Source organism: Sceloporus occidentalis, unplaced genomic scaffold (genome assembly GCF_023333645.1).
Source record: "Sceloporus occidentalis isolate IW3139 unplaced genomic scaffold, rSceOcc1.0.p SCAF_19, whole genome shotgun sequence".
Classification (NCBI taxonomy): Eukaryota; Metazoa; Chordata; class Lepidosauria; order Squamata; family Phrynosomatidae; genus Sceloporus; species Sceloporus occidentalis.
Genome location: NW_028316999.1, coordinates 10,774,975 through 10,788,805, shown reverse-complemented (window position 1 = coordinate 10,788,805; position 13,831 = coordinate 10,774,975). Strand labels below are relative to the sequence as shown.

Sequence of the window (13,831 nt, the reverse complement as noted above, 5' to 3'; positions counted from 1 at the left end):
AATGCAGAACACACTAAATACTAACTCTTTGTGGTCCACACACTTGTGAACAATCATTGAGAACATAGATCAAAAGCAAATTTCAGTGATTGCTTGACTTGTCCTAACCAAAATCAGTAATGTAACATTAGGATAAATCTTACAATGCACGCAAAATTGATTTTGAGCGTGCAGAATAAGTGAATATCTTCTAGGGTAGTGTCCATCGAGAGAACCACGTATATTATGTTAGAGTAATGAATCATTGCTGAGTGAAAACCTTTATTTTCAATATAGGCTCCATGGGGCATCCTGGATGTTTTCAATCTCCCTCTCCTTCACTGCATAATAATTCAATAGCATTTGGTTATTTTAAAGAGTCAGTGTTCCTAGATTTCTTACTTTATACTATACTAGTATACAATAAAAATCATTCACTAACCTTCACATAATATATTATGAAACCAATGTTCTAAAGTAAGTAAAACCTGTCTCTGTGTAGTAAATAGTCCTTGAAGAATAAGAATTTTCATTGCTGTGGAAAACATTTCTCAACTTATGTTAACATAGTGTATATCTCATACTTATTTTTAGTACCCTGGAGTGATTTGAGCAGCTAGAAGTGTGTGCGAAAGAATTAAGCTTTATTTTTTAAATCATCATTTCTGTGTCCTATGTGCCAGTACATTTACATAATAGTGTAATCCAGTGTACAATATGATGTTTCAAAGAAAAAGTATTTGTGTTTTAACACTTTCTAGTGCCTTCGATAAATTATACAGATTTACTTTATGGTTAGCTTGTTTTGGAAACTCAACAGGGAGAGGAGGTGGACATTACTGGACTTGTACTGAAATCTCGGAAATCATGTCAAGTAGTTGTCATACAAATGTATAAACAATGCTCAGCTAACACTTTTTTTTAAATCAAAGAAACACACACTTATGACATCAACAATGCTTATTTCCCAGATGGTAACAATTTACTTGCCTCTTTTTTTTTTGGGAGCAATAAAAAATCCCTATTGTCCCTCCCTATTTTTCTTCTTCAAGCTCTTAAAATCTCAGTGTTAAAAACTGAAACCTGAAAATGATATCAGTATATTATGGAATATGTTTACATAAAATTTTTTATTTTGCTACAAATTTCTGTTTCTAGTAGAAACATAACAATTGTCAGGGTTTACAAGGAAAAAAAGAAGCCCTGGTTCACTCTCTGACCACCTCACTTCTGTTAGTTCATTTGACTAATCTAGGAGACATTGGGTCCATTCCATGTGCTACATTTTCTCTGTTGCACTGTGAAGTTTAAAGTGTTGACACCCAATGCGAGAGACTCACACAGTTGAGGAACTGATATATTTGTTCATACTCTAAGGCCAAATTCATTTTCACGGGCAACCGAGTCTGCCAGTCAAAGGCTGCAAGTAGCGCTAAATGCTTAGAGCACAGTAATAACTTTGTAGCAACCACATTGTTATTTCTTTAAATATTTTCTTGCAACGGGAAAGTAAAATACTTTGTCAGCATCTCTGGCGTATTTAGTTTCCAGTCAAGCGTCTCCATTAAGAAGTTGTGGTTTTGTGTGTTCAAATGACTAGAAGTTGGAATAACTTGGTCTAAAGCATTTATTGCATTTTCCATTGCCTTTTTCTCCTTCACGGTATAGTTCAGTATGTCTATGTTCATGTAAAAACATTATATATATATATATATATATATATATATATATATATATATATATATACTACAATTCAATAGTTTGGGGTTACTTAGAAATGTCCTTGTTTTTGAAAGACAAAAGCACATTCATAGGCGTACAGAGGACCATTATCAGCAACCATGACTTGTGTGTTCCAATGGCACATTGTATTAGCTAATCCATGTTTAAGTTTAAAAGACTAATTCATCATTAGAAAACCCTTTTGCACTTATGTTACACAGCTAGAAATGTCCTTGTTACCCATGAAAACATCCAAGTGACCCCAAACTTTGGAACGGCAGTGTATATATATATATATGTATATACATACACATATTTTATATATATGATGGAAACATCGCAATTACCCTTTTATCTAACATTGAGTAAGAGTTTTGCACTAGTGTAATATATGTATGTTTGAATATTTGTGATTTTTTTGATCATATATGCTTGCGATAAATGTGTGTTTATACATGAATCTCTTTTAATATAGAACGTGGCTCCCCACGTGACTTGATAACCAAGGACATAACGGATACCTCTATCGGAGCATCCTGGACAGCCGCACCTGGAATGGTCCGTGGTTATAGAATTATATGGAAGTCACTATTTGATGATGAAACCGGAGAAAAGCGGGTTCCTGCTTATGTGACTGACACTGTTCTAGAACCCTTAAAACCTGAAACAAAGTACAAGATTTCAGTAATTGCTGACTACAAGAGTGGGGAAGGAGATCCTCTTGAAGGAGAAGCCACCACCGAAGGTAGAAAAAATATACAGCCGTATAAAATATGTTCCTATTCCTTAAATGAAACTTAAATTAGACTAAAAGTGTATATTAAGATGGATACATTTCATAATGTTACATTATGCTATGGCTAAATAACTGCATGGCAGAATTATATTGTGAGCTGTACGTTGACAGTGGGTGTAAATTAGAGGATCACGCTCATAACAGCAAGAATCTAATGTTTAGACGTTCCTCTTCTCACCATTGGCTCATAGAATGCATACATTTAATGTTTTGAGCACCAGTATACCTACTGTATCCAGGAAGCTCAGCTGAACACTGATGCCACTTTAAAACTTAGAAATGTATCTACTTCAGTCAAACATATAATAAATATGACCCAGCAGAGAAAATATAACAAAGATACAAAAACAGTAAAACATAGCACAAAATCAAACATTATTGTTACTGACTTAATTAGGCTACATTGGCTACTAACTTTGCCAAAAAAACCCACACATTTTCAAGAAGAAAAAGTGTATTCAGTCAATCCCAAAATTAGTACAGGACGGCAATCGTCAGTGAGACCTACTGCAATATGAAGAGGTCCATCATGATTTAAACCTAGTGGTAGAGTCAGTGCAGCTGTTATAGTTAGATTGTCTTAATCTTTACTGCATGGGTAAGAATAATAATGCTACACACGTCTCTTGACAGAATTCTAAATAACAAGAATTTCAGGAAATTCTCAAAGACACATCTGTTGGGAAATGTCCCAAGCATTTTTCCCAAAACATGTGTGAAACATGTGGATAGGAACTTGAAAGTCCTACGTTCTATATGTATTTCTCATTTCAGTGGTTTACTGTCATTCCAGTATTGTTTAGAAAATTCATCAAATGTATTATTGCAAGTAATGCTAGGCCAATTATAAGTCAAAAGAGGGGGCCCTTTATATACAAAATAAATTTAAAAATATGCAATTTGTGGAAATTCATTAGCACCAGATGTGTACTAGCCTTACCTCCATAAGTAACCTCATATGTTGGTGAACTGGATTGGTTTGCTTCTGGTTAGAGGCTTTTCGTTTGCCTTAAATTTTTTTAAATTAATTATTTCTTCTTTAATTCGCTTTTGGAAATGCAATTAAAATATATGTCTAAGTTCCATACTAGCTGATGATTAACTCTAGGTAGAAGATTTATCATAATTGGTTAAAACAATGTATTTTGATTTGACGTAACCTTTTTTTTTTATATAATCAAGCACTGTAATGCCTGGATTTATTATTTAGTTACAAAATATTTTGTTTTTATGGCCATCAGTATCACCCGATGCCAAGACACTGAAAGTCGTCGATGAAACAGAAAACACGATGAAGGTCACTTGGCAACCAGCTCCAGGCAATGTGGCCAATTATCGTGTTATTTACCGTCCAAGGGCTGGAGGAAGACAGTTGGTTGCTAAAATTCCACCCTCAATCACCTCAACCGTGTTAAAAAGGTTGCAGCCCAAAACCACTTATGATATTACTGTTGTCCCAGTGTATAAGACTGGAGAAGGAAAACCAAGGAAAGGACAAGGAACAACAGGTATGAATAACAACTGGAAAAACAGTTTTTGAAAACAACAGAGGGACCCCCATTTACATGTTCCTCCATGCAACACAAAAGACAAGTGTGTCTGTAGCTACCCTTCTGGATCAGTGATATTTGATTTTGTGCGATTAACACACCAATGCCTCAAGCTTGGTAGAACTCGATGAGTATCCTTCACATTGCCTGGAGATATTTATGAGATTTCAGCACTTTGCAAAGCTTGGCGCTCTGCATAAAAAACTTTTCCCAAGTGCACATGAGATAAAGCGAACGCTTATTTACTGTATGAACCATTTATGCACTTTAACATAACTGACATTATACCATCACCATTGCATCTAGAATAACACAAGGTGTGCCCATTAAAAAAAGTGGGTTACAAGATAAAGTCTTACTTAGAAGAAATGTAGTGTTGCTCTGTAGTCTTACCTTATATGTTAAATATATTTGAGAAACACCATTATGATGGGAATCATGTGTGGGAAAACAGGTGAAATAATGAAATAATATAAACAAATCAGGTGCTACAGTTCATCTGTACTCAAGCAGAACTAATTGAGAAGTGGTGGCCATAATTGTGGTTCTCAAAGGAACACGTCATCCCCTATAGTAGTAGATACCTAAATTTATGCCTGTTGGCACCAAATGTTTTTTTTCATCTGTGAAAATTCTTATGGTGGCTCTGGTACAGCACAGGCACCTATCTGTAATGCAAAAAGTTTTTAATAGGTTACTAAGTTTTTTTGTTTGTTTGTTTACTTAGCTTCTCCATTTAAGCCACCAAGAAATCTGAAAACATCTGATCCCACCAGGTCCACTTTCCGAGTCACTTGGGAACCAGCTCCCGGGGAAGTAAAAGGATATAAAATTTTATTTCATCCTTTCGGAGATGATAGACAGCTTGGAGAAATAATGGTTGGACCATACGATAACACAGTTGTGTTAGAAGAACTCAGGTAATGGTGTATCTTTGTTTTCTGCCGATATGGAAGCGCCTACAACAAGGACCTTAACATATAAAGGCAGTACAGATGCATACTGTATATAGATGCTGTAGCTTTCAAGCCTAAGGTTGCAGAAATCAATCACACAAAAATATCAAGATAATACCAGCGGGCACAGCCATTTTGGATTTTATTAAACCTGCACAATAAGTGTTTAATAGTAGCGCTGCTTATAAAGGATAATTGATATTATCTATATATATATATTTTAGATATTCAAGGTGAAAGATTTGTTTTTGGTACATATTGTGTATATGCATATATATAGACAAACTACCAAACGTGAAGCTAAAATGACTAATAGAATCAATTCACTTATTCCAAATATTACTTGTTATGCAGGGCTCAGACATCGTATAAAGTCAATGTTTTTGGAGTTTTTGATGATGGAGAGAGTGTACCATTGGTTGGCCAAGAAACAACAACATTGTCTGATGCTCCAGATGTGCCTGTGTATTCTTCAGGTAACATACAATATGATATATTGAGATATCAGGGAGGAACAAATTGCTCCAATGTGAGAGCTCATTTCTTGTCTAAGAAGTGCTGAATTGTTTCTTGCTCAGGATCATATATCTACTTTGGATATTGAGGACGTTCTTATTTCTTTAGAAACCTATTTTCTATTGTTGCCAGTAAATCGTATGCTTTCTGTCCCCAACTTAAACCCTTCAAACCATGTAACTAATGGTTTTGAGCTTTGTCTGGAAGTGTCTGGAATAGTGTGCAGTTTTCTTATTGCAATTACTGTCATTGTCTGCCTTAATGTGGTGGCAAACCATTTTATGACTTCAAAATCTCAAGTAAAAAACATAACAAACAAATCATTCAAACATCATAATTTTGTTAATGATTTAATTAAACATATCAATAATAATATTTGACCTATTCCGTTTATATAGTACTCAATATCTATAGCTTGGAGGAAAGTCGAGAAAGAGAAGATGTGATGGAAACATTTAGATGTATCTATCTATATATTATGTTATTGTAGGTTCCCTAATGTTAATGCTCATTGAAGTCTGGGTTTTTTAAGGGATGACGCCATAATACTCTTATTCTGTATATCAGATGTGATTTTAGTTCCCCATCTGTTTTTAACTTGCATTCTCCACTTCCTCTAAAAAGCAGGATCCTTGCAGTAATAAAAGCAAGACTGCTGGCAAGTTGAAGAGCTAACAATTTAAACATCTCTCTAATAATGTTTGTGTTCCAGCTTGGTTATCCTTTCAATGGGGGAAAAAAAAGATGTAAACAATTACCTTGTATAATGGTTGTGGCTAAAATGGTTCAGGTTCTTTTGTTTACCAGCACTTTCAAATCTGACAATTTTCTGAGCCCAAGGTGAAAATACATTCAAAGAGTGGTGATTTTAAAGGCAAATATAAACAACAGGTGTGTCTGGGATTCAAGTATAGTTAGTGGTTTAGTTTTATAAATGCTTTGTTTTCTTTTGTTGCTAACAGATATCCTTAAATGCGCTTTGAAAATCATACAAACTCTGATGGCTTAGCGGTTGTGGGGCAGAACATGTGTCATCCTAGGGCAAAAAAAATGGCAGCTTTGTTAGTCTACAGTTCTCCGCATTCTTTGACGCTCGTGTTTAGGGAAGATCCTCATTGATGGCAAATAGAGTTTTGTTCTTTTGACCTTTTTTAATAATATACCACTCTTACCTGTATATCAAATTAACATATCGTTCACACACTCTGTTGCTCAATATCCAGCTTTGAGACGTTTTATTAGTATTACTTTGGTTTCTCTGGCACTGTCTCACGCTCCTTTGTTCACAGTTGCCTTAAGCAGTCATTTTTTTTAACATATGGAGTTTACAACCTGTCCATGCAGATCTGTAAGGAATTAGAAACACAATTTGTGAACTTGCAATGGGCCAAATACATGATGGGAGTATTGCAAGCCATGCTGCCAACCAGGAGACTGTGCTCACAGGGAAAGACATATTATAGAGTAAGATACTATACCATTATAAATTTAAAGTCTAGTTGAAGAATCCTGCTATCTGTGGTTTTTAGGGTGTTTTTTTCATTGTTACAGATGATTCCTCGTAATACTAGTGACTTTAACTTATACATTTTGAGTATGATAGACGCTAAGTAGTGTATCTACCTCTGGGGTCCTAGACCCGACCTATGGCAGTGCCCCCAGTCCCCTCCACCTCTGTGGTTGGCATCTCTGGTACCATAAAAGGCACATTTAGCAAACAGAGGTTATATGACATTATATCCTGGCACACTGTATCTTTTAATGAAGTCTGCAGAGGCTCTACTGCATACAGTAAATTGAGGAGATCTCCCTTGTAACTGGCCCATTGTATGGCGAGACACTGGAGGGCTAGATTGCCTGAGAAAGTGGTCTGCGCCCCCTCTGGTTTTGTACTGCCGCCCCTTCACCATGAGTAATGTCCACTTCCTCTCCGATCATCCTAAGAAGGGAAAAAAGGAATGTATGTGAATGTATGTGATTTTCCAGGCTTAAGCTTCTGCTATCACATGACATGACATTGTCTTCTCATTCTGTACCCAAGTACCGTCCAGTATGCCAAATGACCATAACATTTTAGAGTATTTATTATGTTTAGGTATCTCCAAGCTATGTGCTTGGTTGCTGCTACATGAATTTTAGTCTAAAAACATTTTTTTCTATAGATCATTTGTAACAAAGAGGATATAGTTTCTGGCTCCTTATACATCAAAAGTTCCAAAGAAGTATTGCTGTTTGGAGCACAATGGGGGATTTACAAAGCTTTGATGTTAAGCTTCACAGAACAACTTGGGGACATATCTTTTTCAAGTGAACAGAATGTATCACTGGTTTAAGCTGCGAAACCTGACAAAATTCCCAATTGTTCTTCTAAACACTGTGCTACTTCTTGACATTTGTCTTTGAAATTCCAACACTGACTTACTATAACTAATATAAAATATGTTTGACTTTGAAAACTGACATTACTCCATGTGTGTTTAATTGTTCAACAAATGTAACATATTTGTGTTCTGTTGATAAAGTTTAGGTCTTTGTTTTCACACAGAAGACAACTTGCTTTTAATGTACAAAGAATCTGTTTACAATATCGACAGTGCTGGATCAATATTAAGAAGCAGTCTTGACGCATTCTTGGAAATTCAATATTCGGGATGGAAGAGCGGATTTATTTTTAATTTACAGAATATGTGTTGTTTTATAGAATTATTTTGATCTGGATTTTTTATATATATTGCTGTTTGATGTCTCAGTGTGCCTCTAATTGTAAATCTTTTATATATGTTCTATCTACATGTGTTTTCTTTACCTCCTGTGTTTGGAATGTGTACATACCTTTATCTGTTCTTTCTTCTTTAGCTATATGTAATTATGTGTACCGCTCACCAACAAATAACTAAATGCTACCATCAACAACCAGTGGATATAGTCTTATAGCTTTCAAAGAACTTGTGATATTTAATAATATTATCAGAAATATGCCATTTTTAATGATAAAAATATATATTTTTTTATTTCTAGTGGAATATTTCACTGAAGCAATAGGGGACTGGTTTCACGTATACATTGGTATTAATTGTTATAGTGTCTGTTAACATTTGATAGCTGCAGGAGAAGAGGACCTATATAAAAACAATGGTTTTATTCCTTGTTGTATTTAATATGGTTTTGTATGATTAATGTGGCAGGCCTGGAGTGCAAAACTAGAGCTGCTGCAGACATAGTCCTGCTGGTTGATGGTTCTTGGAGTATCGGGCGGCCAAATTTCAGAACCGTCAGGAACTTCATTTCACGACTTGTTGAAGTCTTTGACATTGCCCCAGACAGAGTGCAAATTGGTGAGTGTATTTTAACCAAAAAAATCAAAAGAACTTCAAGCACAAAGCAGTTTAGAAAACAAAGCACAAAAAAAACAACATTTGTTTTAGACACCATGCACCCACATTTAGAGATTGAGATATTTGTACTCATTGATGAAAGTGTTTCTGACACCATGTAAATAATGTCTGCTTCCCTGTTTGGTTAATGTGGTTAAACTACTGAAGAGCAGAACCAGCCATTCCAAGTAACACATTCCATTATCCACGTATCAGTGAAAGTTCCAAACTTGTACAAACGTGTGTTTTCATGCCTACGCTAGACAGTTATTTTTAATATAAAAAATATTTATAAAATGGGAAAGATTGGAGAAGGTAAATATATTTGCCAACAAAACTACTAATAGTCACAGACAGTTCAAATATTATTACTTTATCATGTACCGGTAACTTTTTTTTGATAAAAAGAATCATTGATGATCAAGACATTTTAAATGTGAAAATGTTTTTTGATGGATTTCATTTCTTTGTCCATTGACTTTGGCTAAAGTTATTTCCCACACATTTTTATTTGTTTAATGTAGCTGGTACCTGACTTGCCAAAACGTTCTTTCCGCCTATGATTTAAAGCCAGAACTAAATGTTTTCAAAACTCATGCCGAGTTCTATATATGTTTCCATTTTAGCTCTTGCCCAGTACAGTGGAGACCCCAGAACTGAATGGCAGCTTAATGCACACAGCACAAAGAAGTCTTTGATGGATGCTGTTGCGAATCTTCCTTACAAAGGGGGCAACACCCTTACAGGTAAATAACACGATTGCTTAAATTGGTGTTATTGGTAGTTTTAAACAGGTTATGTATTGAACTGATATGTTTTAACTGCTGTCCACATGTTTCACCAGGCTTGGCTTTGAACTTTATCCTACAAAATAACTTCAAGGCAGAAGCTGGCATGAGAGCTAAGTCACGTAAAATTGGTGTGCTCATCACTGATGGAAAGTCCCAGGATGATATTGTAGCACCGTCAAAACGAGTGAGGGACCAAGGAATTGAACTATATGCTGTTGGTAAGTGTGGATGGATAACTCTATAGACATATATGATTGAGTAGCAGCAACAGTTGGTTATGTTAGTTGACAAGGCACTACATAGAATGTTTGTGATTGGCTATTGTTGGATTAAAGCTTATAAGAGTTTTGTGTAAAAGTTAATTTAGAAATCATTGTTACCATATTATTGACTGGGGTTTATATTTTAGGACAATATATAAATATTTTGATCAGCTTCTTCTGTGCCTCTTTATCCATCACCGTGTATTTTGTATTTTAAAACTAGTTTCTGAGTAGGCAGCCGATATAACAGAAGCGTAATTACAACAAAGACAATACTGTAATGTAGCAAACAAAGTCTTTTTTTTTTAAATTTTCAAAGTCGTGTTGCTGGAAAAGCACATGTGTGACAGGAACATAGTTTTAATTCAAAATATTTGAAATGGCCAAGTTTCTTCCAAGCTGTAATTATTTGCAGTGATTCTGGCTGAATTTCTGAAATATAGCAGAAGGTTGCCAGACTTCTGCCCAACAGAGGATGATCATTCATGCACATCATCTAAAATCAAGGGAATCAATGGATCTTTTCTTTGTTAGTGCGTGGATATATTGCCATTTCACATGTGGACATTCGTTCTGAAAGTGAACCCAGTAGGTTACTCAAGCTAGTTGTAGTGCTACTGCTTTGGATGCCACAATATCATTTTACTGTTACGATGATCGCTGTTTAGCGTCAGGAAAATCCATCCAGGGCTTGGGAAATTATGAGTCTTAGTCTTGTGGTCTTTACAAGGGAAAACAATTTGTCCCTGGAAATGTCTGCACGCAACACTGTGAATACTTAAAGGCAGGACATAGATCTTATACAGACGCTAAATGCTAAAACATGCAATCAAAGGTAATAAAATATCTAGTCAACAGTTCAAGGAATACCGATTAATGCTTGTGTGTGTTAACGCAACTATATTGAATATAGTTCAGTGGCACTTAAATATTTTAAATAGAAAGTAGGGGTTTTTTTAGATATTTTTGATTCATGATCAGCTATCACAATGCTGCTTCTCACTTTATTATCAAACTCTATTGTCTGATTCTTATGTTAAGCTTTGTGTTGTGTATTGTAATATTGCAGTTTTTAGACCCCTGGTGGTATGTCATTGTTTAATTGGCTGTTGATGCGTAACTACACAATCCAAATTATTTTTGATTCTCATATCTTATAGGTATCAAAAATGCTGATGAGAATGAATTGAAGGAAATCGCTACCGATCCTGATGACATTTATGTGTACAACGTCGCCGACTTCTCCTACCTTACTCAAATTGTTGTTAACCTCACAACAAATTTGTGTAATAGTGTCAAAGGCCCAGGTAAATCATGATTTTTTTTCTTATGTAGTAATTGCTGAAAATTGAAAACCATATTGGTTTGAGATTGGAATGTGATGCATTTACATCCAAAATGAATGATTTTGTCTTGTTGCGAGGTGTTATTGTTCCCCTTTGTCACATTTATACTTATATTGCAGGAGCTACACATTTAAATTCTCTTTTTAAATTTGAACAGGAGATGTGGATCCACCATCCGACCTAGTGACATCAGAACCTACACCTCGGACATTCCGAGTTTCATGGGTTCCTCCTTCCCACAGCGTGGACAGATTCAGAGTGGAATATTATCCAGTGTCTGGGGGAAGGCCCCAGGAGGTGAGCTTCTTTAAACGGATATCTGTAAGATATCAGCAATAAAAAAAGGTGGCAAAATTATATTATAGGTATATTTTTATACTTTTTTCCAGATAAAAGAATGTCCAATGCTTAAGACTTTTTTAGAGTTGATTGCAAGATCTTTATTTAGATATGAATTACTATAAAGTAATAGGTTTTTCTTTATGCATCTACAAAAATCTTAGTCTTATCTTGGGATGCATTTTATACACAACTCCAAGGTCCATCTTGTAACCCATGCCTGGTTGAGGAACTTGGATTAAAGCCAAGCAAAAGCGGCTACTGAATTGAACATGCTGTATCAAAAGAAGTATTTGAGCTCATTGATTAAGGAAGATGATAATAAAGTTTGAAGTCTGGCCATGACCTTCCCAAAGTAGCTCCTATATTCCAGACACGTTTTCCCTTGGGGAGTATTACCCAACTTAAATCTGATTTAAATGCATAACATGCAGTTCTAACAATTAAGTCAAGCTTTACAATGACATATTCTAGACATAACAAAATGTCATCTGGGAACAAGCATTGGGAAAAATCCTGAAATACTATACTAATCTAAAGGCAAATTTACAAAATCTGTTTTGATTAATATCCACAACCTTTCTCTAACTCCATCACACAAAAACGAGCTAACAAGTACTATAGGATAAAGCTTGTGTACTTTATAAAATTGTGTATCGATGCAGGTTGGCTGTTGAGAATTTCTCAGTTAATATCCAAAACCTTTTTTTATTCGTTGGAACTATAATGAAAAATTGCCACAAACAATACTATGTTAAGCTTTACCATATCCTCTAAAATTTCATTGAAATTTCTAAGGAGGCCCTCAAATTTTTTATTTTTATTTACTTATTCACAGCTTATTGTCAGTCGATCTGAGAGGACAACTGTATTGAAAGATCTTAAACCAGAAACGGAATACTTTGTAAATGTATACTCTGTGGTTGAGGGGGAAAGCAGTGAGCCTCTTGCAGGCAGAGAAACCACCTGTAAGTTTCTCCTTTTTTCACTTATCATAAGATGTGGGAGTATTGGTTGTATGACATTATAATGTACTTTAAAGATCAGACTCGCCTTTTATACAAGGGTTACCGTATGCCAATAAAACACCACACTGCAGAAACATGCCATATGTGCACATAAAAATTCCTTTTCTCTCTCCCCATACATATTATCAGGCACATACAGGTACTGTGTAAATTGTACGCAAAGTTTGTTTTTCATTATTTTTCAAATTAGCAGGAGTGACCTATGTTTTAGAGAGATTAATGGCAATATAAGCAGCCTGGATAACAAAAGTATTTAAAAAAACCCATACTGCTGTCGCTCTGTTAATGTAAAAGACTGGGGCCAACAACCTACCTACTCTAAACTGTATGTCCTTCTCCCTATGGGAGCTGTGAAGGAAAAACCTCTAAAGAGAGTTGTGGATAGCTGTTAGCCAAAGGTGGGAAGGAAAATGTAGCAGAATTTGTGGGAATTATGTGGAACAAGTAGAGTTTAGCAGTACTTGGGACTAGCCTAAATGTCTAGCCTATGAATACTATGTAGACTCTAGAAAGTCATCTTGGAACTTAAACCAATTAATCATCAAACCACCTAGTGACTAACCATAATAAATTAAACAAAACTATGGAAAATAACTAACATTTTTTTTTCACATCAACAGTACCCATTCCTTCTGTTAGATCTCTTAACACTTACAATGTTGAAACCACAACAATGAGAGTGAGATGGGAAGGTGTCACTGGAGCCACTGGTTATTTATTACTCTATGATCCTGTTAACGCCTCTGTACCTGCAACTGAACAAGAGGTGAGGAATGCTGTTTTATCAGCCAGCTGCCATAAAACTGCTAGGAGTGCTAGTATGATGGTTAAGACAGATGTTTCTCTAACACCAGAGGAACTCTAGCACACGCTTCATTAGAACTCGCTTTAGTTTAGTTTTATGTGCTGTTATTAGTCCATTACAAAATGAATGTGATTGTGACAAAAAAGGATATTTTGACTAAAGACATTGAATCTTTTGATTTAGAATTTGTTTTTTTTTTGCCTAAAAACAGATGCGGGTTGGACCATCAGTGACTGATGTGCGTTTGGAAGATTTAGTCCCCAATACTGAATACACATTGACAGTCTACGCTCTCTTCGATGAGTTGACCAGTGACCCCCTGACCACTCAGGATGTAACCTGTAAGAGTTTATAAAATCTATTTAG

The 13,831-nt window shown here is 35.4% G+C and overlaps 1 protein-coding gene across 1 annotated transcript in view; it reads left to right on the top strand.

The window, feature by feature from the left end:
• The window catches only part of LOC149302391 (collagen alpha-1(XII) chain-like), a 76,651-nt gene that overhangs the window by 21,951 nt on the left and 40,869 nt on the right, over positions 1-13,831 (top strand). The window contains exons 13-24 of the mRNA XM_089482457.1: positions 2,177-2,446; positions 3,739-4,005; positions 4,775-4,967; positions 5,358-5,479; positions 8,705-8,854; positions 9,520-9,639; positions 9,738-9,902; positions 11,108-11,254; positions 11,451-11,590; positions 12,471-12,600; positions 13,281-13,426; positions 13,677-13,806. Of these exons, the coding sequence (XP_089338583.1) occupies positions 2,177-2,446; positions 3,739-4,005; positions 4,775-4,967; positions 5,358-5,479; positions 8,705-8,854; positions 9,520-9,639; positions 9,738-9,902; positions 11,108-11,254; positions 11,451-11,590; positions 12,471-12,600; positions 13,281-13,426; positions 13,677-13,806 (1,980 nt within the window). The remainder of the gene's footprint in view (positions 1-2,176; positions 2,447-3,738; positions 4,006-4,774; positions 4,968-5,357; positions 5,480-8,704; positions 8,855-9,519; positions 9,640-9,737; positions 9,903-11,107; positions 11,255-11,450; positions 11,591-12,470; positions 12,601-13,280; positions 13,427-13,676; positions 13,807-13,831) is intronic.